The sequence below is a fragment of the Quercus lobata genome, chromosome 9, assembly GCF_001633185.2.
Source record: "Quercus lobata isolate SW786 chromosome 9, ValleyOak3.0 Primary Assembly, whole genome shotgun sequence".
Lineage (NCBI taxonomy): Eukaryota > Viridiplantae > Streptophyta > Magnoliopsida > Fagales > Fagaceae > Quercus > Quercus lobata.
Genome location: NC_044912.1, coordinates 29,418,131 through 29,442,916, shown reverse-complemented (window position 1 = coordinate 29,442,916; position 24,786 = coordinate 29,418,131). Strand labels below are relative to the sequence as shown.

Genomic DNA, 24,786 nt, shown 5'->3' with positions numbered 1-24,786 from the left:
TTTGCTATGTCAGTATTTCACCAACAATACTCTTAAAATAATAAAATAATGTTGCAAACAAAACAATTAAGATTACTTGCATATAAACATTTGGTGTACTATGAATTATGGGGAAAAAAAATATAAACATTTGTCTATATTACTTGCATTTAATAATTATAAAACTACCACCGCACACCCTTGATGTGACTTTAGAATAGAATTTTTATATTGTATAAAAAAATTATAAATCCAATTATTGAACAATAATAATCCTTAAATTAGATGAGTCATGACTCATGAGTGAGCCTTAAAAGGCTTCAACTAGGCTATTTTTATTTTGGGCAGTTTCTCTCCATTAATAACAAATAGCTACCATACTTTTTACCCAAAAAAAAAAAAAAAAAGTCAAGATATTAAATTATATATATTTTCCAAAATTTGATGATATTGACCCCCAAGGTGAGGGCTGTTTTGGAATTAGAGGGGTTTTATAGTTCTCGAAAGACGGCAAAGACTAATTCAAACAAAGACTAATTCAACGGGTCGTGTTCTTCACGCCAATCAGCCAAATGTTTCCAAAGAGAAATAGAAATGAATTAAATGGTGTCTCTGGTTCAATAGAACAAAGTCAAACGTCCCTCTCCTGCTTCGTCTTTTTCCTAAGTAATTACGAGTCATCTTCCTTCGGCCCAATCTTGTCAAGTCAATACGCGCCTTCTTTGTTTACACTTTAGACTTTGTCTTATGGGTGGTAACAAAAACTATCACCCTGTAAAAATAAAAGTTAAATCCCTTAAGCTTCCATTTAAACCTTTCAACTAATATTACTTGTTTCTCCACCAAAAAATGAAAAGAAAAATAGAAAACCCTACTATTACTTCTTTAATAAGAAGTAAAGAAGAATAGAATTATTGAAACTCTAAAAAAAAAACTTCTTTAATAAGAATAAAATTATTTACCATTATATTTAAATAAAATAATAAATATTCAAGACGGATCACTTCAGACATTTTTTTTCTTCTAACAAATTATTCTTAAAGTTGTGACATTTATGTCAAATACTTTGTAACTCAATTGATATTTACTAATATTTACAATGAAAATATTTAGGGCGTGAATCCCTTCACCCCTATTATGTGCCTTGGTTTGTTAAAAAAAAAAAACTACTTTAGCTGTTAATAAAATTAGATAGTTATGATTGTTTATGTTAAGCATATACTACAAATAATTTTCTTTAAGCAGTTAGGCATATGAAGGTTAACTACTGAGTTTCAGGACAAAAGAAATTGAAAGCTCAAAAGGGTTTCGATCCTTTTGGGCTTTGAAACGAGACCTAAATATCAAAACCCAAACCAACAAGTGAGTGAGTTGTAATTGTAGAAGAGGGAAAACAAGGAAAGTACACCATTGAATTGCCGTCAATTAAAATGGGGTTATCAGAGAGATGGAGGTAGAGCTGTTTCAAACAAGTGAAATGCAAGTGAGCCGATGTTCTGGAAAGGATGGCGAGCATAAAAGTCACAGGTAATATGACATTAAACTATTATGTTTTATTTACAAGATATTTGAAAGTAAAAACATTAAACATACAAAATGAACTTATTAGCACTTTTTGAGTCTGTATTGCTTGGCTAGCCAACAAAGTAAGAAGAGCCATTCAGGTTTTCTCCCTTGTCCACTTCGGCTGTTCATTTAATTTTTCCAACAGTAATCCTCCCCAAAACTCCAAACAATCATCGACATCAAGCTTCGTTTCTCTTCATCCCCCACAAAACCACTCAAACACAACGACACCCTCATGGCCCAGAAGGATGAGGCTGTTCATGACCAACTCGCTGACTCACTCAACGATCTCTTCAACAGCGTCTCCACCATGATCAAATCCCAGCTCCAAGTACTCTCTCTCTCTCTCTCTCTCTCTCTAATTACTCTTTTCTTTAATAAAATTTCTGGGTTTTGTGTAATTTTGGGTTCTGATTTTGAAATAAGGGGACGAATAATGAGCTAGAAGTGTTTGGAGAAAATGAATGAGAGAGTGGGTGAAGAATACAAAAGGATGGGTGGCGTGGCATCTGGGCTGAGGGTATTCGTGGAGCAGTTGAAGTCAAAGGGTGGTAACTTCGACCAATATGTGCAGCAGATTGATGCAATAGAGCAACAAGTGACTGAGTTTGAAGCTGTTGTGTCAATGCTCGATAAGCATGTTTCCCTTTTAGAATCCAAAGTTCTTTCTGTTTACCCTCATCCTCCACACCCCACTTCCTAATTTTCTACACTTCTTGTTGGGTCTATTTTATTACTCCAATCTTTGTTTTTTAATGTCACTTTCTATTGATTTAATGTATTGAATTAGATGCGATATTAATGATCCAAAACGATAAATCTTGTTACATACTTATATTGCACACTGCGAACACATTCTTTTTGAATTATATTTTTTTTAAAGCTCTGTTTGTTTTGACGTAAAAAAATTTCAAATGTAAAAAATTTTACATGTAAATATTTTCAGGAAAAAATTTTCAAGTGTTTGGATTGATCTCAATACTAAAAAATGCAAATACAAACCAACAACCACCAACCACCACAAACCCAATCACCACAGTCACCACCAGCCACCTAAATCACAAATCAGAGAGAAAAAATCAACAAAAGCCAACCAGCCACTGTAGCCCGCCCAACCACCACGGCCTACAAACCCACCCAGCCACCCACTGCAACCCCTAAGCCATCCTAGAAACCCAGATCGTGAAGGAACAAAAAACCCACTTACTCTTAGAGATTCCAGATCAGAGATCTTAGCAGTGGTGTTTGTAGCTTTCAAAACCAGATCCAACCAACGAGCACTGGAGGAGCGGTGATAAGGCTCACCTCAGGCCTCTCATGGCTACTTCTCCAATGACAAAACAGACCGAAATCTGATGGTGGTGCCACCAGAATGGAGGTGAAGGGCGGCGAAGGGTGTTGGTAGAGTGGAGGTGGAGATGGGCTGGTGGGTGTTATTGCTGGTTTGGGCAGTCTGAGAGAGGATGAGTAAAGTATGAAAAAGGGAGAGAGAGTCGGGTGTGAGGCTGTGAGATTTTTGTAAAATATTTTACACTTGCTTTTTTGGTAAAATATTTTACAAGTTTTTACACACAAAGTTTTAGTCAAAGGAAAATATTTTACAACTTTGACTATATTTTACATGCAATCAAACACTTGAAATTGGGAAAATATTTTACGGAAAATATTTTACATCGAAACAAATAGAGCGTAAATAACCCGATTTCAATTAAAATTTGTGAAACAATGTCATGATTTCACAATTTTAGGTAAACACGATTTTAGCCCCCGTATGGATAGTGTGTGTATGGTAAATGTGTAATAAAGAGAGTATGATAATAATTACTCTGATTCAAATGGCATGTGACCTTATGATCCAGCCTACAGTCATATAGTTGGAAAGTATTTCACGAGATAGTCTTATAAATCGCTCTTCTTGGAAAGTATCTCACAAGACAGTCTTATAAAGAGCTCTTCTCACATTTGATCAATTCTACACATACGTGACATCTATATTTGTTTTTGTAGAGTTAGCTAAAACACAAGTCAAAATAAGAGGTGTTTATGAGAAATCTGCACCAAGAAGATTTGAATCCCCATTCTCACCCACCAACCCATACTTAAGGGGCCCAATTGGAAGTTCCTTTAATTTTATCCGGCACTAAATTTGATACTGGCAATGAAATTTGAATGTACTTGAACTATAAAACTTAAGCAAAAATTTTATTTATGAAGCCTTTAAAAAGAAATCCATGTCTCCAAAACATCAAACTTCCACGATATCACACATTTGTATCACAATACTATGGGATAATTACTACTTTCATTTTAAATTAAAAAAAAAAAAAAAAACCTATACAGTGAAAATCAAGAGGTGTTTCCCAAAAAAAAAAAAAAAAAAAAAAAAAAAACCTAAGAGGGAAACAGAGAAGAGACAGAACAGAAAATAATTACAGAGGGCAAAGTTAGGCCTGTATTGTTGCTCTGATATACATTCAACTTATACAGCTTATCAATCTATATAATCACAATGTAGTTAGCCCAACTTATTTGTAGGTAATCTCTTTTTTCTCATTTCATCTTTTGCCGATGACGTTCTCTGTAACCAAGAGACCAACTCCTTCTATGTCTAGCTGAATTTTTTGACAAGTTTTGAAGCATCATAGCACGTGTTTTACCATCTGGCTGAAGACCATGCTCACGCATTTTAGTGTACAGATTCTTTGCAGAATCAATCTTGCCCCTTGAGTACATTCCTTGAATGACAGCATTATAAAGAGATACATTTGGTGCAGCCCACTGCAAAGGAAACAAAAATCAATACGCCAGCACACTCAGTTTCAAAGGTCCATTTCTCAAAAAAAAAAAAAAAAAGAGTTTCAAAGGTTAAAACAAAGTATAAAGGCAGTAGCATTAACAAAAAATTCACAGGTTTATAACCCACAAGGATGAGCATTTGGCACAACAAATGCAACATAATGTGTGTGACTTTAACAATTGCGCTGAAGAGGCACCACTCAACAAAATCATTTATGTCACAAGTTATCTTCAAATGGACATTAGAGTGAAAAAAGAAAGATAGAAGGGGGGGGGGGGGGGGGAATGTCAAATTTGTGGTTGATATGAAATTTTGAAAAGAGAAAATATTTTCACCTCCCATATTCGTTTGTTAATTCCATATCACAACAAATTAAAATTCAACTAAGATAAAGTTAAATGGCCAAAACATGTCAACAAAATAAAACTCACATTTAGGATTTCCTCCACTTCATCCCAGAGGGATCCCCATATGCAAGCTCTTAACAATGACAGAGGAGTATATGTGTTCGGATTGCACTTTTGGTGAACCATGTGCTCATACATTTGCAATGCAACTTTTGGTTTCCTTGCAATCTCACAAGCACTAATGACAAGATTATATGATGCAGTTGGAATGAAGAGCCCAAAAGCTTCCATTTGCCACAAAAGCTGCAGCGTTCTATCCCATGAACCAAGCTTCGAGCAAGACATTAAAGCAGTGTTGTACAAATGTAAATTCAATTGAGAGCCTATATCTCTCTTAATGCTGTCAAAGAGCTGAAGAACATCGTTTTGTCGATCTGCATTATATAGAGCACCAAGTATAGCATTCCATGTGTATGCATCTGGTGAATGACCCAAAGATGTGATATCATAAACCTCAAATGCTAGTTTGACCTCCCCAGCTTTCGCAAGAGAGTTAATCAATGCATTACAAGCAATTAGGTTTGGCTTCAAGCCACCCTTCAACATATCTTGAAAGACACTAAGTGCCAAATTCCACTTTCCCTCCTTTGTGCACGCACTAATTATAGCTTGCTTTGTATCATTCCCTGGTTCAAATCCGTTCTGAACCATCTCACTGTAAGCATCAAGAGCCAGCTCATTTTGACTGCAATGAACAAAATTGCTAATTAATAGGCAATAAGTAACTCGTGTTGGACAGCAGCCATTTGCCTTCATACTTCTCCAGATCCTCTCAGTTTCAACACCATTGTTAACTTTACCACATACTGTTATCATAGTGTTATATGCAATTGCATCAAAATCCTTCTTCACTTCACATTCCCCTAGCGTTTCCATAAATATTTCAAGGGCAGTATCGCTACCCTGAGAATTTGCAATTGCTTTAAGTACTAAGCTATGAGTGTGACCTGTAGTTATCTTCTTTGTCTTCAAAAACTCAAAGACTTTTAACCCATCATCAGGCTGCCCATTCCTAAAAAGGCATGATAAAAGAGAGTTACAGGCATGTAAACTAGGACAAAGACCTGATAATTCCATGGACCTAAATAATTCCAATGCACTTCTAACCTTATTGGTTCTGCTAAGCACCAAAAGTCGCTCAGATAACAACTCTTCATTTGTTTCCTCTAGAAAATGTACCCTACTTTTATTCGCAATCGTCATCCTGTTTGAAAATTTTGACTCAGTCTGGCTAACAGGTGTGGGACTAGGTTCAATATCCAAAGCCTTGTGATTTGCGACATTTCCCCAAGGAGGCCAAATCTGCTCAACAAAAGATTCTCCAAATCCCTCATCTCCTTCAATCAGTTTATTTTCTTCCTCCTTTTCACAATCCACACCAACATCAACACTTGCAACCATGTTCACAACAATGCGTGATTTGTCCACCCTCAACAAACTGATATTTGGCATCTTTGGTTGCCACATGGAAATTATGCCCAGACCAGGCATTATGGCACACCGACTATTTGAATTTATAGCTGAATTAACATATACACTACAATGAAAATGCCGATTGTGGATTTTACAGAAGTAGCTAGTTGGAATATATGGGTAATATCGGCAAGAAAACCAATTTGATATAACCATAGCAGAATTCAAATTCCTCAGCATTTCACACATAACTGGGCCCTGAAAAAGGAAAACAAGGATATTAAATGGAGACTCTTTAACCAAGAGAAGGTACTTGAGATAACAGCTAACCTTTTAAAGCATAAGTTAAGGATAATTCAAGTCCTCAAGAAACGAAGAATATATTATCCTGTCCCAATAAATTCCTATATTCTAAATGCTGCTGGCTCACAATCCACAACACATAAATTAGAAGAATATTTCATAAAGTTGTAGTTAAAGTTTGGGAGGTAGAGGCCTAGCCCACTCTGGCTCATGACAATGCTTGTGAATATTATTGCAATTTTATCTATGGCCAATTCCTCTTTTTTTTTTTTTTTTGGGGGGGGGGGGGGGGTGTTTATAGTAAGCTAATAAACTGTATTGAGGATTTGTATGAAAATATATACAATAATGATTTTAGAGGATGTAGAGGCTAATAAATTTATTTATAAAGGAATTTCTACCATTGGATGTGATTGACAGAACATAACTAACATGCTTCATTTCTCCAGAAAAAAAGAAGCCAATTAACTGTTTTTCTGATAGTAATTTTTTTTTCATGTCATATATAAAAATTACCTATTTACTATTAATATTTTAAAGTTACCTCGTCACAATAGCTCTCTCATGGATAGCATATGTACAAGAGAACCATTTAAAAAGTTTCATGAAGCTTAAACCATCATACTCTCCTTTTTTTTCTTTTTCTTTTATTGATTGGTAGATAGTGGGGGAGGGGTGAGGTGGAGTTCGAACCACCAGCATGAGATACACAAAGAACCCCATGATATTCTCCATTACCTTTGAGCTATCACTTGAACCCCATGATATTCCCTTTTTCTATTCTAAGAAGCCATAGTTAATCAATAGCTGTAATATGGAAGACATGAATAGAAAATGACATGCGGTTAAACAAAATTAGGAACAACTCCAAATATGCATTAAAATTTGCAAATCAGCTTATCAAACCTTTTTTTTCCAATATCCGTATCTTTTTTTTTTTTTTTTGATAAGTAAGAAGAGAATATTATTAATAAAAGAAAAACAAGAGAAATACAAAGAGTTCACGGTAGTGAACAAAGGAAAAAAGAATAAAAAGACAAAAGTAACCCCTAAACTATTCTAATAGATGAAAGAAAATGCAAAAGGGTAGAACAATCCGTGAAACCCCAACATCGAGACCAATCAAAGAGGGTCTGTTGACAAAAATCTAATAACTGAACTACAGTTTTCTCTTCATTCTCAAAAGATCGCTGATTCCATTCAGTCCAAATAGTCCACATTAAACAGCCTGGAACCAAATCCCAAATATCAGAGCTATGCTTCCCATGCCAATGATACCAACTAAATAATAAGTCCACAATTGAACCTGGCATGACCCAATTAATCCCGAACATCCGTATCTATTATTTGACTATGTTCACATATATGAAAAGTACACATTCCATTAAAAGAAGATATTTTTAGTTGCATTAGATACAAAAAAGCTGCAAAGCATGAACTTATTAGTAGGAGATATGGACTTTCTTAATGCAATGGAACATAGCAGATATATCCATTCATATGTTGAAGTAATAAAATGATGTTATGAAACTTGAGTATTACTTACTATTTATTGATATTCTATGAAGACATCAAGTAGTAAGTTGTTTCTTTCGATTTTGTGCTTCTATGCTAGGACTAGAATCTCGATCTCTTAAAGGTCGACCTTCATCTCTTAATTGGTGTGCAATTGCAACATGGTCATTTGGTAAACTCAGACAGCTTCATTCAATTGGCTGGCTTTATCTATATGTTTATTAAAAAATAATACTGGGCTCACAAAATGTTAAATATATGGTCATTTTGTGTCCAACATATAATGTGAACTACTCAAGTGTGAATTGCATGTCTTATAGCACTTGTATGACACGATTGAGCCAAAGTTTAGTACTATTCAGAAAAGTGATTTGCATTACTTTAGTAGCATTGAATAGGTTTTTCCTTTTAAAAGAACCTACTGTGGCAAGCTACAACTTGACCTCACTGTGGTGTCTCTCATGTTGAATAGAAATCTTAGACCAAATTGTGCAACTATTATGTAGAAGGCAAATCCAGTATCACAAGCATATTTGTGTTATGAGATTTGAATAAAATGATCATATGTTTCTTTATGCTAAATAAAATGCTAACAAATGAGTTCGTCTATAATCTTCACCCAAAATGGAACTTCAAGCAAGAGAAAACAACCATTATTTGCACAAGTATTGAGTTCCTCTAGGAATTTCCTATAAGACCAAGTATCTATATTTATTCTGTTTATCAGCTGGGTTATGGAAACTACAATAACTCTCAAACCACATGGAAACTAAGTAAACCAAAGTACCAAACACAAACAACATTAGAACAAATTAAATAGAGGCATGACCAAAAGTTATCTGGACAAGATAGAAACCAATGTTACAAAGAGTGTTTTTAAAATATTTCAAAGAGCAGAAACCAAACATAACCTTTTGCAAGGTTTGGGAGAGGCGATTGATAAACAAACTTACCCCAAATTTTGGAAGGGTTGGTTTTTGGATTGAGCCCACATTACATCAGTTGGGTAGTAGGGCACTTTCCATTTCAACAGGGTCCAACCTCTACTAAGTAACAAAAACAGTGAAAGTTAAACAAAAAATTATGTACATACATACATATATAAATATATATATATATATATATATTAGAAATAAAAAAGAAACATAGATTAAAATTCATCATACTTGAAAATGTTGTGAAAAAGAAAATATGATCAATAACAATTAACCAAGGATCTATGACCTATTACCAAATGATTTATTGTGTTTTCAAATCGTATTATATTTATGTTTAGTCAAATATGCTCAACTTCTCCTTATTAATGATTAAGACCAGAAAATTAGGCCTCGAAGTGGAAGATTCCAGGTAATGCATTTCTACGCCCCATTTTGCATATTGCAAATGGTTGTATCTTAACCTAAAGATAAAAGAATATATTATGAACTTAGAATGTAGCAAACAATTAAGGAAATTTTTTTTAACTAGAAAAATGACACGTCCTTTTTTCTATTACCTCAAAGGGAACCTGTGAGGAAATGAGTCAAAACAATCAGTACAGTTTGATTCTCAATGAACATTCATTTACATTAGAAAGCATATCAAGATAGCTTTCAAAATTTTAACATACACACAAACTGATAGTTAAAATTAATGAAACCATCTGGACCAACTTCATAAATACACCCAATTAGTTTCAAAGCTTGTAAGAGACAATTTCACAAACACCTTCCATGCAAAAAAAAAAAAAAAAAAAAAAAAAAAAGGACTTTTAAACTAACTTAAAACAGACACCTACTGCCAAGCCCATACAAATTCTTGCATTTTATGTTCAAAGAAAGCAGTAACACACATGACACACCCATTAGCATAGAAGAAGACTAGCAAATGGAACAGACAAGAACTAAAGGAGAGAGAAAAAAGAATGCTACTTGCTGCAAGAAGTTGACGTTGGGTTGCTTGCAACGATGGTTTTGGGGTTTGCTTTGGGCGAGGTGAAGACTTGAGGTTGATGGAAAGGATGTGGTTTGAAAGAGGGAAACAGGATAGAGAAACCGAATAACTAACAACGATTTTTATGAACCTCGTCGTAAGGATATTTTTTGGGCCCAACTTCGGTGCTCATTGCTTAGTTCACAACTCCTTGACTCTCAATAGGCTCGTAGCTAGCTCTAATAAAACCGTGAAGGCCCGATTATATATGTGAAATTATCCATTACAATCACATGGTGACCCCTTTTTTATCCACGAAAGAAAAGGAAAAAAAAAAAACTTTGTTGCTCAAGTGACTGACACATCTTGCTCTTGTTCATGTTTCCATGATTTAGCTTTGTCTTTTCTCTCTTATTTTTAGTAGGATTTAAAATATTTATATATATATATATATATATTTCGATAATGGATGAATAGGAGATTTGAACAGAGGATATATGTTTTAAAAACACTCGGATGTGCAAATCAATTAAGTTATTAGACTCTTAACATAATAATCAAGAATTATAAAAAACAATGAAAATTAAACGGCAACTTATGGTTTCCATTTATAATTTTTTGGAAGGTAAGATGTTTGGACAAACAGCAATGATAGGTGTGTTCCAATTTTATAGCTATGATAGCATTTTGTGATCACTTGTTAGAATTTTAAAAAAAAAAGAAAAAAAAAAGATTTGGAGTTGTAAAGTTGGAGGTATCTAAAGAATAAGAGTAGGTTTGGTTTAACTTTTTGAAACTGTGCTTTTTGAAAAAATGATGATTTTAAAAAGTGCGGTTAGAAATTTGATTTTTTTAAAAAGCAAAGCGTTTGGTAAAAACTATCAAAAAATGCTTTTTCACAACACTTATCAAAATTGTTATTTGAAGTGTAAATTACTAAAAATGACAAAATATACTCAATCGAATCACTCTGTTTTGTAATGTGGATAGATAACTCATCAATTTAAGTCACAAATTAGAGTGCAGCTATTTATAGGGAAACAATTTGATTCGTTAAGTGCAACCTCAACTCAATCAAGTTTTCACAGTAATATTAGGAGTTGAGCTTGTGGGAAAGAAAATGCTACTTATAAGGATTTTTCTTGACAAATTAGAAAAGTTACAATAGCACAAGAAATATTTGCTAAGAATCAATGCAATTTGAGTAGCCATTACGAAAAAGTCATTAAAATACAAGGGCTTGATGAGTCTATGCTTACATATGTATTTGACTATGTAATTTAGGATGAGTAGCTAATTAAGTCATTCATGTTGAAATTTGCTAGAACCTATAGACGATAGTTGGAGTATTTCTTCAACCAAAAAAGTTGAAATTTGTTAGTAATGGTTCATTTGTATTAGGATATGAAGAAAACATTGTATTACTTTTGTATTAGGATATGAAGGAAACATTGTATTACTTTTGAAGATAGCTTTCATTGAAGTTTGAACTATATTGACTATCTAGATGGTTTGATTTGTTGAACTTAGCTTTATCTAATTTGGCTTGTTGAATTATTTTAGATGGTTATGTAATTTGTGTGTGTGTGTGTGTGGGTGGAGAAAGATATGGTTATGTAGATTGTCTAATTTTGAAGTTTTTTGGATGATTGATTAGTTGGCTTGCATTATATTAATGTTATGAATGAAATATTTATTTCCTATAATTATTTATAATTAATTAATTATAAATTATAAGGAATACTAATGATTTTATGTGCGAATTAAATAGTCAAAAACATTTTCAGCACATTGTCCGTGTCACAACCAAAAGCTAAAAAAATAAGTCAGTTTTCTAAAAATAAGTCATTTTCAAAACGAAAAAAAAAAAAAAAAAAGTTTCCCACTTAAACAAATAGAGTGCAAGAGTATGTTTGAAGGGTCTTATTTTATTTAATATAAAAGTTATGTAAAAGTATAACTTAGAAAAAGTGAGATCTTAAAAGATTATGTATTAATTAGTGGTAAAAATAAACTAATATTTTAAGCAAAAACAAACAAACCTTACATAAAAATAGACTAAAATACATGTTTGACCCTTAAAGTTTGAGTTGTTTTTATTGGACTTAGTTTAGGTCCAGTGCATCCACTGCATTGAACCCGTTCAGATGAAGACACGTGTTTAAAAAAGGACACATATTATTATCTCAACGAGTTCAATACTGTTGGACACTGGACTTAATCCTGGCCCGTTTTTATTTTGGTTCTTGAAATTTGAGATTTTTCATTTTAAATTTTAGTTCACCATGTGTGATTCAATTTTCAAAATTGCCCTTCCATCCATTTCCATGAGTGATATAATCATTAAATGCCAACAAAACTAATTTTTTGTTCTCTCTCTCTCTCTCTCTCTTAATAGCCAAATTAGTCATAGAGATCAAAGGAATTATCATTTTGAAAATGTAATCAAACTCAATGGACCAAAAGGAAAATCTCAAACTTAAGGGACTAAAACAAAAACAACCCCAAGTTTAAAGCTTAAAATTATAATTTAGTCATAAAATTCTAATTAAATTACGTTTTTCAATTAAAAAAATTAATTACATTACAGTCTGCTCTTTTTTATATATTGTATTTTAAATACTTTTAATTAAATAAAAGATGACTCTCGTAAGTCTTAATTGTACCAAGTCACTATCTTTTGCATGCAACATATGGCTACACCCTCTTTGTACCAAGTGGCTAGCCTTTATCAAATGTAAATTACACAATTCTTTTATTGTTTGAGATTATTCAAATTAAAGCCTAACTTTTTAATTAAATCATTAACTCTTTAAATCATTTCAATTACATCCTAAATGAGTCTCTATTAACCAAAAGTCTAAAAGTAACAAAATTCATATAAATTCTAACTAAAATCTATCTCATCATAGGAAAAAAAACCCTCATTCAATGTGAGACTATAAGATTCTTTTCATTGTATGAGAATTAGTTTTAGTCATTTAGTTATTATTATAAAAAATTTACAATAAAATTGCATATTACGTAAGGTCATGTCCAAATTATACTATATATCATATAGTTACTATATAATAAAATTTATCAAGTGAACCCCTTCTATTTCTACTTATGTCATTGTGATGCATTATAAAACAATATTGGGCTTTTAAACCCTCTAATATGGGCTAGAAACCGGTCTACATGCTTCCCATGATTTTTTTTTTTTTTTTGGATAGGAACATGCTTCCCATGATTGCTTTCTTCTCCAGCACGGCAGCACCTGGGCTAATCGCCTAAACCATCATGATCATCATGACAAAGAACAACCATCATGATCTTGCGTTATAATTAGAAAAAAAGGCAGATTGGAATTTCAATTTCATTTATTTTTTCTATGACCACGAAGGTCATCTTGGGTTTATAATTTTTTTTTTTTTTTTTAAGTTGACTCTGTCTGTCTCTCTCTGTGTAATAAAAAAGCTGATTAATCAGTTAGTTACAAGGCGGAAGTTCTTATTTATTTATAATTGTTATTACAAGGAGCAACATGCACATATGGCTCCTAGTTATCTTATTTTCGGTCAGCAGATCCAAGGTCCAAAGCCAACAAACACTATTGTACGGCACCGAGATCCCAGGCCCATACAGACCCTGGGCCCAGGCCCATACCGGCCTTGGGCACAGGCCCAGCAGAGAGGTCCAGTTACCCTGCGCCCTTCTTGAAACTTCCTTAATGTACAAACAAGTTTTGGGTATTGAATTCCAAGAGGTGATCGGTCAAACGTTCCCGGGCAAGTATATGAGCCGTGCCCGGGAAAATCGTGATATGCACGGGAAACTGAGTTGCCGAACATAATCGGTCAAGATGGAACCAAGTTCCAAGACCATAAATGCTGCACCGCCCTCTCACCTAAACATCCACTTTAACCAAATAATATTGGACCTTCAGTAGCACTAACGGTGACTGTAATCATAATCTCCCCACTAACCTTGGCTATAAATAGAAGAAAGTTGGGAGAAGAAGGGGTTCAGAAAAATTGAGAGAAAACAGTCAAGGAGAGAGTATCAGCTGAGTGTTGCTTTGAGTCTCTCTACCGAGAACAACCCATAGTAGGAAATCCTCAAGCCCACTACAAATAAATTGTGAGCCCAAGTGATTTAAGGCTCAGAAGTCTTATACTTGGTTCCCACAACTATCATATCATATGTCATTGGCCATTCCAATAAACAACTAATAATTCATTCAGGAAATAAATTTTAAAAAATGCTGTCAATTCAAAAGAAGCTAATTCAGCCAAAAAAAAAAAGAAAAAAACAGAAGAAGAAGAAGCTGATGAGACGCATAGAGGAGTACAAACGCCTGGAGGATGACCAGCTGCAGAGCAGGGGGAAAGCTCCTTTAGTGGGGAGATCTCGGCAAAGCATTTTGCCGATGAAACCGAAAAGAGACTTCAGAATGCAGGAACCAGAGGTGCAAATCGAAGGGGTTAATGTGGCGTATAAAGAGTCCGTGCACAAAATCTTGGAACGGATCAAGAACGAGCCATTCTTCAGGTGGCCAAACAAAATGGGGGGTGACCCATCTCGGAGGAACGAAAACCTATATTGCACCTATCACAGAGACAAGGGACACACCACCGAGCAGTGTCGGGTATTAAAAGATCATCTCGGACAGCTAGTGAAGGCAGGTACCTGAAAGAGTTTGTAGCAGATTCCATTGACCGAGAAGCCGGGCAGGGCGCCCAACAGAAAAGGAACCCCCTTCCACCACCCCTGGGGGTAATCGAAGTCATCCATGCCGCACCAAGAAGAACAGCAGCGGCAAAAAGGGTATTGACAGTGGCTTGCGCGGGGGAAGAATCATCCAAGAAGAAAAAGAAAGTTGGACGGCTAGCCATCTCGTTCGGAGAAGACGATTTGGAAGGAACGGTCCAACCTCATGACGATGCTTTGGTGGTGACAGCCCGGATAGGCGGATTCCTGGTGAAGAGGGTGATGATTGATCAAGGGAGCGGGGCTGACGTCATGTACCCGGACCTCTTTGAAGGGCTCGAGTTAAGGACCCAGGATTTGGCGAAGTATGACACGCCGTTGGTCTCGTTTGATGGGAGAGTTGTAATTCCCGAGGGGTAAATCTCTCTCCCAGTGGACATGGAAGGCAAGGGAGTTATAGTTACATTCATAATAGTCCGATCATTCTCACCGTACACCGCAATCCTGGGGAGGCCATGGATTCACGCCATGGAGGCTGTTCCGTCCACCTTCCACGTGAAAGTAAAATTTCCTACTGAGTATGGAGTTGCCGAGGTAAGGGGGAACCAACAAGTGGCGAGGCAGTGCCTTGTCGCCGCGATCAGATGGGAAAAGGAACAGCTCGGTCAAGCCGAGCATGCCGAAAAAGAGACTTCATAGCAATTACAGAAACCCCAGGGGGAAACTGGGGCGGACGTTGCCGAGGAGGTGTTGAAGGTAAGAATTCTTCCCGATACCGACATATATTTCCAGATAGGTACAAGCATGAATGACCAGGAAAGGGTAGAGATGTTGTTGTTCCTGTTGCAGAACGTAGGTGTTTTAGCATGGAACCCGTATGAAGTGCCTGGCGTAGATCCCGAGTTCATTGTCCACAGACTCAACGTGGATCCATTATTCCCCCCGAAGAAGCAGAAACCGAGAAGAGCGTCAAAAGAACACGTTGATGCAGTAAACCTGGAGGTCCAGCGGCTGAAGGAGGCCGGAGTCATAAAGGAGATATTCTTCCCAAAATGGTTGGTAAACACTGTCGTGGTGAAGAAGAAGAACGGCAAATGGAGAGTTTGTGTGGACTTCACAGACTTGAACAAGGCATGTCCCAAGGACCCATTCCCGATGCCCAAGATTGATTAGCTAGTAGATGCAACATATGGGCACCCGAGGATGAGTTTCCTAGATGCCTTCCAAGGCTACCACTAGATTGCCTTGGCGCCCGAGGACCGAGAAAAGACAGCATTTATTTCCCCGAATGCAAACTATCACTATGAGGTCATGCCGTTTGGATTGAAGAACGCCGGAGCCACGTATCAGCGAATGATGACGAGAATGTTCCGAGAAAAAATTGGATGCACGGTTGAAGTTTATATCGACGACATGGTGGTAAAAAGCAGAATTGAGTAACAGCACACCGAAGACCTCCGGGGAGTATTCAAGATACTACGTCGGCACAAATTGAGCCTGAATGCCGAGAAGTGCACTTTCGGAGTGGGGGCTGGTAAGTTCCTGGGATATCTGATCTCTACTCGGGGAATAGAAGCTAACCCCGACCAAATAGATGCCGTGAACCGCCTCAAACCACCAAGCAATCCTAAAGAGGTGCAAGTGCTCACTGGAATGTTAGCCGCCCTGAACCGATTTATCTCCAAGTTTGCCGATCGCTGCCGGCCGTTTTATCAACTTCTGAAAAAGTGGAAGGGGTTTCGATGGGACGAGAGATGTGATGAGGCTTTTCGAGAGCTAAAGGAATACTTGGCAAAGGCGCCGAGGTTGACGGCCCCGGAGCCCGGGGAGGATCTGTTTATGTACCTCGCAGTCACCGAACATGCCGTAAGTGCTGTGTTGCTAAGAGACCAGGGAGTACAAATGCCAGTGTATTACGTAAGCAAAACCTTAGTAGATGCCGAGACAAGGTACTTGCCCCTTGAGAAGTTAGTTTTAGCCCTGGTGCACGCCACGAGGAAGTTGCCACATTACTTCCAGGTACACACGGTGTTCGTCCTCACCGAGTATCCATTGCAGTCACTGTTAAAGAGATCTGACTTCACAGGTCGGATTGCCAAATGAGGGACTCGGTTGGGATCGTTTGACATAAGATACCGACTTAGAAGCTCGGTGAAGGGACAGGTTCTCGCTGATTTCATCGCAGAATTCACACCCAAGAATGAAGGCAAGGTAATCTGTAGTGCAGAAATTCGCCCGTGGAGGGTATTTGTGGACGACGCATCAAATGCTATGGGGGCCGGGGCTGGTATTGTCATAATCACCCTTGAGGGTATACGACTAGAACACTCCTTCAGATTGGGGTTCAAAGCCTCAAACAATGAAGCCGAGTATGAGGCCCTACTGGCCGGGTTGAGGGTCGTATTGCATCTGGGCGCAAAGGATGTAGAGATTTACTCGGACTCTCGGCTGGTTGTTTATCAGATCACTGGGGATTTCAAGGCTCGGGACCCTCGAATGAAAGCTTATCTAAGTACGGCAAAGCAGATTATCGGTCAGTTTGGAACGGTAAAGATATCCCAGGTAGCCCGGTCACAAAACAAGCACGCTGACTCCCTTGCCACGTTAGCCTCATCGGCTACCGAGGACACGCCGCGGCTTGTCACGATAGAACTTATAAGGGAGCCAAGCATCTATGTGAAGAGTGTTCCCGACCAAGCCGGAGTAGAGGTTGCGCAGGTAGCAGTGGCTGGTCCATGTTGGATGAACCCGATCATAGACTTCTTTGCCGAAGATAAAGTTCCAGAGGATGAGGCCGAGGTCAACAAGATTCGTCGGATGGCTCCCCGGTACTGGCTGTCTTCGGACCGAAAATTGTACCGAAGGTCTTTCGCAGGCCCTTACCTCTTGTGCATACATCCCGAAAAAGTCAAAGAGCTTCTGACCGAGCTGCATGAGGGAGTGTGTGGCGGACATGCTGGGGGACGGTCTTTAGCACACAGAGCGATGACCCAGGGGTTTTGGTGGCCACAGATGCAGAAGGATGCCGTTGAATACGTTCGGAGCTGCGAACAGTGTCAAAAGCATGCCCCAGTGATCCATCAGCCTGCAGGACGTCTAAATCCTGTCAGCAGCCCATGGCCGTTCGCACAATGGGGGCTTGACATCCTCGGGCCATTCCCCCGAGCAACGGGGAACCGCCGTTTTGTATTGGTGGCTGTGGATTACTTCACAAAGTGGGCTGAAGCTGAAGCCTTGGCTAATATCCGGGATACTGACGTGAAAAAGTTTGTATGGAAAAACATAGTTACAAGGTAACAGACAATGGGCTACAGTTCGACAGCAACGCTTTTCGGATCTTCTGCAGCGAGCTCGGCATCAGGAACAAGTATTCAACCCCGGCATACCCACAAAGCAACGGCCAAGCTGAAGCAGTAAACAAGACTATTTTGAACGGGCTCAAGAGAAGGTTGGATGGGGCGAAAGGAAGATGGGCAGAAGAGCTACCCAGTGTATTGTGGGCTTACCGCACGACCCCCAGGAGATCCACGGGGGAAACCCCGTTTTTTCTGACATACAGAGCAGAGGCAGTGATACCAACCGAGGTGAGCTTATGCAGTGCACGGGTCGCCGGGTTTGACCCCGTCCAGAACGCCGACCTGATGATGGAGCATTTGGATCGGCTAGAAGAATGCAGGGAGGCCGCGACCGTACAGCTCGCCGAGTATCAGCAGAAACTGGCCCAAAGATACAACCGAAATGTAAAGGGGAGGGAATTCAGTGCCGGGGAACTAGTGCTAAGGAAGGTTGTGGGGAACATGCGAGACATGGCTGCAGGGAAGCTTGCTTAAACCTGGGAGGGGTCATACAGAGTCACAGCCATCGCGGATGCAGGGGCCTACTACTTGGAAGACCTTGACGAGAGGCCGCTTCCCCGACCATGGAACGCCAACAACTTGAAGAAATTCTATGCATGATCATCCGTGTAGGCCAGAACTTGTATTTCGTTGAAATGAAGAGCATGATGAACTTATTTGTATATGCTGTTTTCGGCTCCGTGACCGCACACCAAGAGAATTACAAATAAATCTCTAAGGACAGAAACCTGACCCTCGGCTCGATCAAAATCGCCGAGCAGGTGGAAACCTTACAAATAAATCTCTAAGGACAGAAACCTGACCCTCGGCTCGATCAAAATCGCCGAGTAGGTGGAAACCTTACAAATAAATCTCTAAGGACAGAAACCTGACCCTCGGCTCGATCAAAATCGCCGAGCAGGTGGAAACCTTACAAATAAATCTCTAAGGACGGAAACGTTATAAATAAATCTCTAAGGACAGAAACCTGATCCTCGGCTCGATCAAAATCGCCGAGCAGGTGGAAACCTTACAAATAAATCTCTAAAGACAGAAACCTGATCCTCGGCTCGATCAAAATCGCCGAGCAGGTGGAAACCTTACAAATAAATCTCTAAGGACAGAAACCTGAACCTCAGCTCGATCAAAATCGCCGAGCAGGTAGAAACCTTACAAATAAAACTCAAAGGACGGAAACCTGACCCTCGGCTCGATCAAAATCGCCGAGCAGGTAGAAACCTTACAAATAAAACTCAAAGGACAGAAACCTGACCCTCGGCTCGATCAAAATCGCCTAGCAGGTGGAAACCTTACAAGTAAATGCCCTAAGGACGAAAAGCCGATTCTCGGTTAAACTAAAATCACCAAACAGGTTTAAACCTTATTACTAAATGCTCTAAGGACGAAAACATGATTCTCGGTTAATCTAAAATCACCAAGCATGATGAAAACCTATCCCTTTACCAATGCTAAGTCCATTAGCGCTCTCGAATTCCCCAAAGCACCGCACAACAGGTTTTGGGGGTATCATTCCATTAAGCGGCCAGAGCGCTGGCATGATTCAAGCAGAACATACAAATAGAGATAAATTCATTCAACAGATTGAAACGGAAAAAGAAAACGGTCTACCAATTAAACAAATAAAGGCAATTGTTCAATCACCACATCCTTATGACGTAGGCAAATAAAACCAACAAATTAGAAATAAGATAATAAATAAAAGTAAAATCAGCTGGGAGGTTGGGTCGGCGGGGTCACTTCCTGCTGGACGGTTAGGGGGAAAGGCGGGTCTTCACCGAGAAGCTCCTGCACAGTCAGGATGCTGGTGGCTTCCATTTCCTCGGGCTTGGCATGAGCGTCAATTTGTTCAACCAGCTCCCTCATACTGGCCATCTCCTCCTCGTCAATAGCAACCGGGGCTTCCTAGGCGGCAGGTACAGGGCTCGGAAATGGAATTTGGCCAGGGTCTCTCAGATGCGAATCTTTGGGAGCTCCCATTGCTTGGAGAGTGGCAAACCACCCGGCCTCAAAACCCATATTCCGAGCCCGAGCCACCACCGGCTCTGCAGAATTTTCGGCATCAGCGAAACCTACATCGTACCACTTTTGCTCCGCGGCCGCCAAGGCTGCCCTGAGGTCGGCTATCTCCTCGGCGTTGGCAGTGTTAAGGCTGATGGCTTCAGCTAACTTGACCTCCGTCTCAACCTCCTCGGCGAGATCGCCGTTTTAGCTGTCGACTCCTGCGCTCCCTTTTCGCGCTCAACCTCCTCGGCGAGATCCCATGTCCGGCTGGCTACTATATGAGCCAGTTGGGCAGCCTAGCAAGCACAAAAATTAATAAAGAAGCAGAAATGAAGGTATGGAAAGAAAACAAATAAACTAAGTAATTACCGCAATGGCGTGCCACTCTAACCGGCGCCCCACAGACTCCTCGGATCCCTCCTCAAATGCATACACGTCCTCAGGAAGAAGAAGACCTTCAGCCAAAGTTTGGGCAATACGGCCGCCCTCGCCCTTCTTCCACATTCGAACACAGGCGGTTGAGGGCAATGGCTTGCCGTCCAACAGGAACTTTGGCTTCCACGCTGGAGCCACCTTAGAGGAGGACGCAACCCCCGTGCCAGCTTCGGTTGGCGGCTCACGGATAACGATTCCTCCTGTTAGTCGGGGAGGAGTCTGGACAGCGGCATCTCCCGGGCCTGTGGAAGGTTGGTCGGTAACTTTCTGTTTCTTACGGGCCCGTCCGGCCTGCGAAGAGGGTGGAGGCTGAGGCACTTGACCCCGACCCTGAGAAGGTAGGGGCTGATTGGGTTGCCGGGCACCGGGCACGAACCGGTCTATGGTCATGACCTTCTTTGATACCATCCTTCCAATAGGTTGGATAGCTTCAGCTAGCAAGGCAGCCGCTTCTATCACTTGTTGTTGAGGCTCGGCGGCTGGATTCTCGGGAATGGGCTGCTCTTGGACTTGGTCTTCTTGCTGTAGGGCTTCGTGGGCTATCTCTCTGAGGCGCCGAGATACCCGTTCCGCGGACTCGTCTCGCAAAGGAGCTAGCTCGTCCGAGCAAGTGAACCGCCGACCAAATTCCCTTGCCTCTCTGGTGGTAAGTTTCGGCGGCAAAAAGTTTACGTACCGAATGTCTATATATGATAGCAGGGGGCTGTCAACTAATAGTGCCTGCTTGAAGGGCTGCTAGGTAGAATAAACCGGCTCCACTCCGAGGATCAAGTGCGAGGCCCAGAGTTGTCCGTCCCAATGCACGTATATCTCGGAACGGAGGATGAAGTTTAAATCCTTGGCGTGGACGGCTCTGAGGTCCTGAACAAACACTTTGCCGTTTGCAAAAGAGCAAGTGACGCATTAGTCTCTAACAATAAAAATTTACTTCAATAAGAAGAAAAGAAGAAGTGGAGGAAAGCAATTATATCAAGGGGATGGTACGAACCCACTTCACGCTGTGAAAGGGGGCAAGGGACGTCCCCGACAAACCAGTTGCCGCGCACCCTAACGAACTCCCCGGCGGAGTTCCTGTTCGAATCAGGTAGGCATGATATCAGCCGTACCCGAGTATCTCTTGTCTTTAGGTAATAGTTGGTGGCTTTGTTCCCACAGAGGCTATACATTTGGTTAATGTCATGGTGGTCTAACTGTAAGTTAAATGTGTGGTTCAGCTTACTGACACAGCTAACTACCCGGTAAAAGTTGGGAGGAAGCTGGTCAGGATACAGCCCGTAGTAAGTGAGTGTGTTTATCAAGAGGGGATCCACGGGGAACCTGACCCCACCTTCTAAAATTGACATCAAAGGAAAGAAGGCTGTACCCCGCCCTCGGTGGAGTTCAATATCACTCTCATGGCAGTAAGCCACATCCACGTCATCGGGAACATTAAATTTACTCCTAAAGGTGGCCAAAGCAGCCGATGATTCTAGAAGGTAAGAGTAACCCATCTATAACGCCTAAAACTACAAAAGGGAACTTAAAGAAATAACGCTGAAGGAACAGGAAGGGGAACAAAAACTTACTTTGGGTTCTAAGGAGGAAAAGAACACTGGGCAAGCGAGTAAGCGCACAGAAATGTGGTCGGTAGAGAGTAAGCACAAAAAATCAGAGGCGAAGGAAAAATGAAATGATGTTCAGAGGGGGACTACTTATAGAGCTAAAAAGAAATGGAGGAAGAAGAAACGCTTAATCAAGCAATAAATGGGCACGATTTACGAGCGGCCCAGCGAATGCCAAACGTAACCGATTCGTGCGCCGTTTCGGCTCACGAACCGTTAGACAATAATGACGACTGTGCCTGGCGCCGTGAAACGGCGCGTCTTTTGAGATGAATATTAATGAGAAGTCACAGTCATGAGTCTCAGGCTATAAGATTCCCGAGGTCAAAAGGCCCAGACAGCTCCTTGATTCTTCTCGGCAACTGAGTATGAATCAAGGGGGGGCTATTGTACGGCACCGAGATCCCAGGCCCATACAGGCCCTGGGCCCAGGCCCATACCGGCCTTGGGCACAGGCCCGGCAGAAAGGTCCAGTTACCCTGCGCCCTTCTTGAAACTTCCTTAATGTACAAACAAGTTTTGGGTATTGAATTCCAAGAGGTGATCAGTTAAACGTTCCCGGGCAAGTATATGAGCCGTGCTTGGGAAAATCGTGATATGCACGGGAAACTGAGTTGCCGAACATAATCGGTCAAGATGGAACCAAGTTCCAAGACCATAAATGCTGCACCGCCCTCTCACCTAAACATCCACTTTAACCAAATAATATTGGACTTTCAATAGCACTAATGGTGACTGTAATCATAATCTCCCCACTAACCTTGGCTATAAATAGAAGAAAGTTGGGAGAAGAAGGGGTTCAGAAAAATTGAGAGAAAACAGTCAAGGAGAGAGTATCAGCTGAGTGTTGTTTTGAGTCTCTCTGCCGAGAACAACCCATAGTAGGAAATCCTCAAGCCCACTACAAATAAATTGTGAGTCCAAGTGATTTAAGGCCCAGAGTCTTATACTTGGTTCCCACAACTATCATATCATATGTCATTGGCCATTCCAATAAACAACTAATAATTCATTCAGGAAATAAATTTTAAAAAATGCTGTCAATTCAAAAGAAGCTAATTCAGCCAAAAAAAAAAAAAAGAAAAAAAGAAGAAGAAGAAGAAGCTTTTTTTTTTGAGAAACAGAAGAAGAAGCTAAAATAGCAAACAGAAGAAACCTAATAATATACAAAAGAAATAAAATAAAAAGCATCAACATTTGAAACTGATTTATAATATTAATGAAAATTAAAGTACATATATATGACTGTTATGCAGTTTGTCACGGTATTAATATCAAATATGATAATAATGCCCGAGGCTATTACATAAAATAGAGTACAAAAACATTTTAGACCCAATCAAACATGATATTGCTCAAGCTGAACATCCTTGGCCTTCAAAGGAACATACTCCCCTAGATAAACTTCAAGATGATCCGAGAGGGCTGACTTGTCTATATTTTCATGGTGGTAGGACTTGCAAACGAAATAGAGCACTGTTTGAACCACAAGCCCAAAAAGAAACAAAATGAAAAGCAATAACAAACATAGAACCCCGTAGCCTACCCTACTCACTATGCCCAATGACACACCATGCACAACTAGTTTCCAAAATAAACCTTGTATGGTTGCGAGTGAAATAATGAGCTTCAAAAATACCAAAGTAGCCACACCCATCTTTCCCCGTATAAGTGCCTTGCTCTTATTCATGGCCCCAAATCCAAAAGTGTCTTCTAACACGGTCACAACGCTAGCCAATTGCCAAACTATGTTCATGTACACAAACCCCACAAGGTACAAGATCCAAAAAACAATTGATATGGCGATAAAAGCCTTGGTTGACCCAAATCCAAGTATATAAATAACGAAGATGATCACAATAGCGAAGATAAAAAAAGCCAGAAAGTTGTAAACGAAGAAGAATAGGTTAGAACACAAAAACGTGGCCATAAGCCTCTTCCAAACCTTGGGGACAACACTCATAACCTTTTTGAAATCGACTTCACGGCCTGTGTAAATACATGCAATGGTGTAAACCACAGCTGAGGTAGAGAGGAGTGAAAGGATAAGGAAGATTATGAAGTATGCAACTCTGAAAAGCCATAAAGTGGCCAATTCTGAAGAGAGAACGTCGGAGACTTTGTTGTATGTAGGTGACCCAGCTCGGGTATCCTCCAAGACAATTGTGTTGTGGTGGATCCGTGAGGATAAAACCTCAGATACTTCCATATGAACCAGGAAGATTACGGACAGAGGAAGGATTAAGACCAAGCTGATTTGGCCTAAGAGTCTCCTCCATGAGTACATGATCTTGTAAGCTTCTTTGTAGATACCAAAGAGACCGAGAAATTGCATCTCTTCTTGTTCCCTATCCATGGTGCTAGCTAGAGCCTTCTTCAATGGATTATTTGATTTCTTGTTGGAGGGGATGAATAAACTAGGAGAAGAGATGGAAATGAATTATGAAGAAAAGAGAATGGTATATATAACATTGGAGCAGGGAATTGACTTCGTGAATTGTGATACCAAACAACCCCTACTTTCCAAATGAACTAGCCAAGGTCCTCTTTTTATATTAATCATGGGAAAATTAAAAAAAAAAAAATATATTATATAATTGTATTATGTGGTGAGGAGCCATTATTCTTAAATGAGTGGCCCCTCAAGTAAATAAATATGTTTCGTGTATATTCAATGAAAAATATAGGACAATGTGTGTGTGACAATTATCTTTTAACCACATCATTTGACCAATTAAAAACAGTAACTTGTTACAAAAAAGATAAAACATCCACCCATCCATTATAGACGGATTTCACATATAGGCTAA

At 39.5% G+C, this 24,786-nt stretch overlaps 2 protein-coding genes and 1 pseudogene across 2 annotated transcripts; 1 reads left to right on the top strand and 2 right to left on the bottom strand.

The window, feature by feature from the left end:
* The first annotated feature begins 1,612 nt into the window (after positions 1 to 1,612).
* LOC115959380 lies at positions 1,613 to 2,374 on the top strand (annotated as a pseudogene).
* A 1,587-nt stretch (positions 2,375 to 3,961) lies between these two features.
* Positions 3,962 to 9,022, bottom strand: LOC115959378 (pentatricopeptide repeat-containing protein At3g29290-like). The gene is made up of 3 exons (XM_031077739.1): positions 8,934 to 9,022; positions 4,774 to 6,420; positions 3,962 to 4,323 (listed from the first exon to the last, which is right to left on the bottom strand). Exons 2-3 carry the CDS (start codon positions 6,409 to 6,411, stop codon positions 4,096 to 4,098), a joined length of 1,866 nt encoding a protein of 621 aa, XP_030933599.1. The 5' UTR covers positions 6,412 to 6,420; positions 8,934 to 9,022; the 3' UTR covers positions 3,962 to 4,095.
* A 14,293-nt stretch (positions 9,023 to 23,315) lies between these two features.
* Positions 23,316 to 24,332, bottom strand: LOC115961541. Its single transcript, XM_031080512.1, has one exon. It carries the CDS (start codon positions 24,330 to 24,332, stop codon positions 23,316 to 23,318), a length of 1,017 nt encoding a protein of 338 aa, XP_030936372.1.
* Positions 24,333 to 24,786: the final 454 nt, after the last annotated feature.

Coding starts and splice junctions, on each gene's coding strand:
- LOC115959378 (XM_031077739.1), bottom strand. CDS start 6,411: ATGTGTGAAATGCTGAGGAATTTGAATTCTGCTATGGTTATATCAAAT. Junction 4,324..4,773: donor AAGTGGAGGAAATCCTAAAT/GTGAGTTTTATT, acceptor TTTCCTTTGCAG/TGGGCTGCACCAAATGTATC.
- LOC115961541 (XM_031080512.1), bottom strand. CDS start 24,332: ATGGATAGGGAACAAGAAGAGATGCAATTTCTCGGTCTCTTTGGTATC.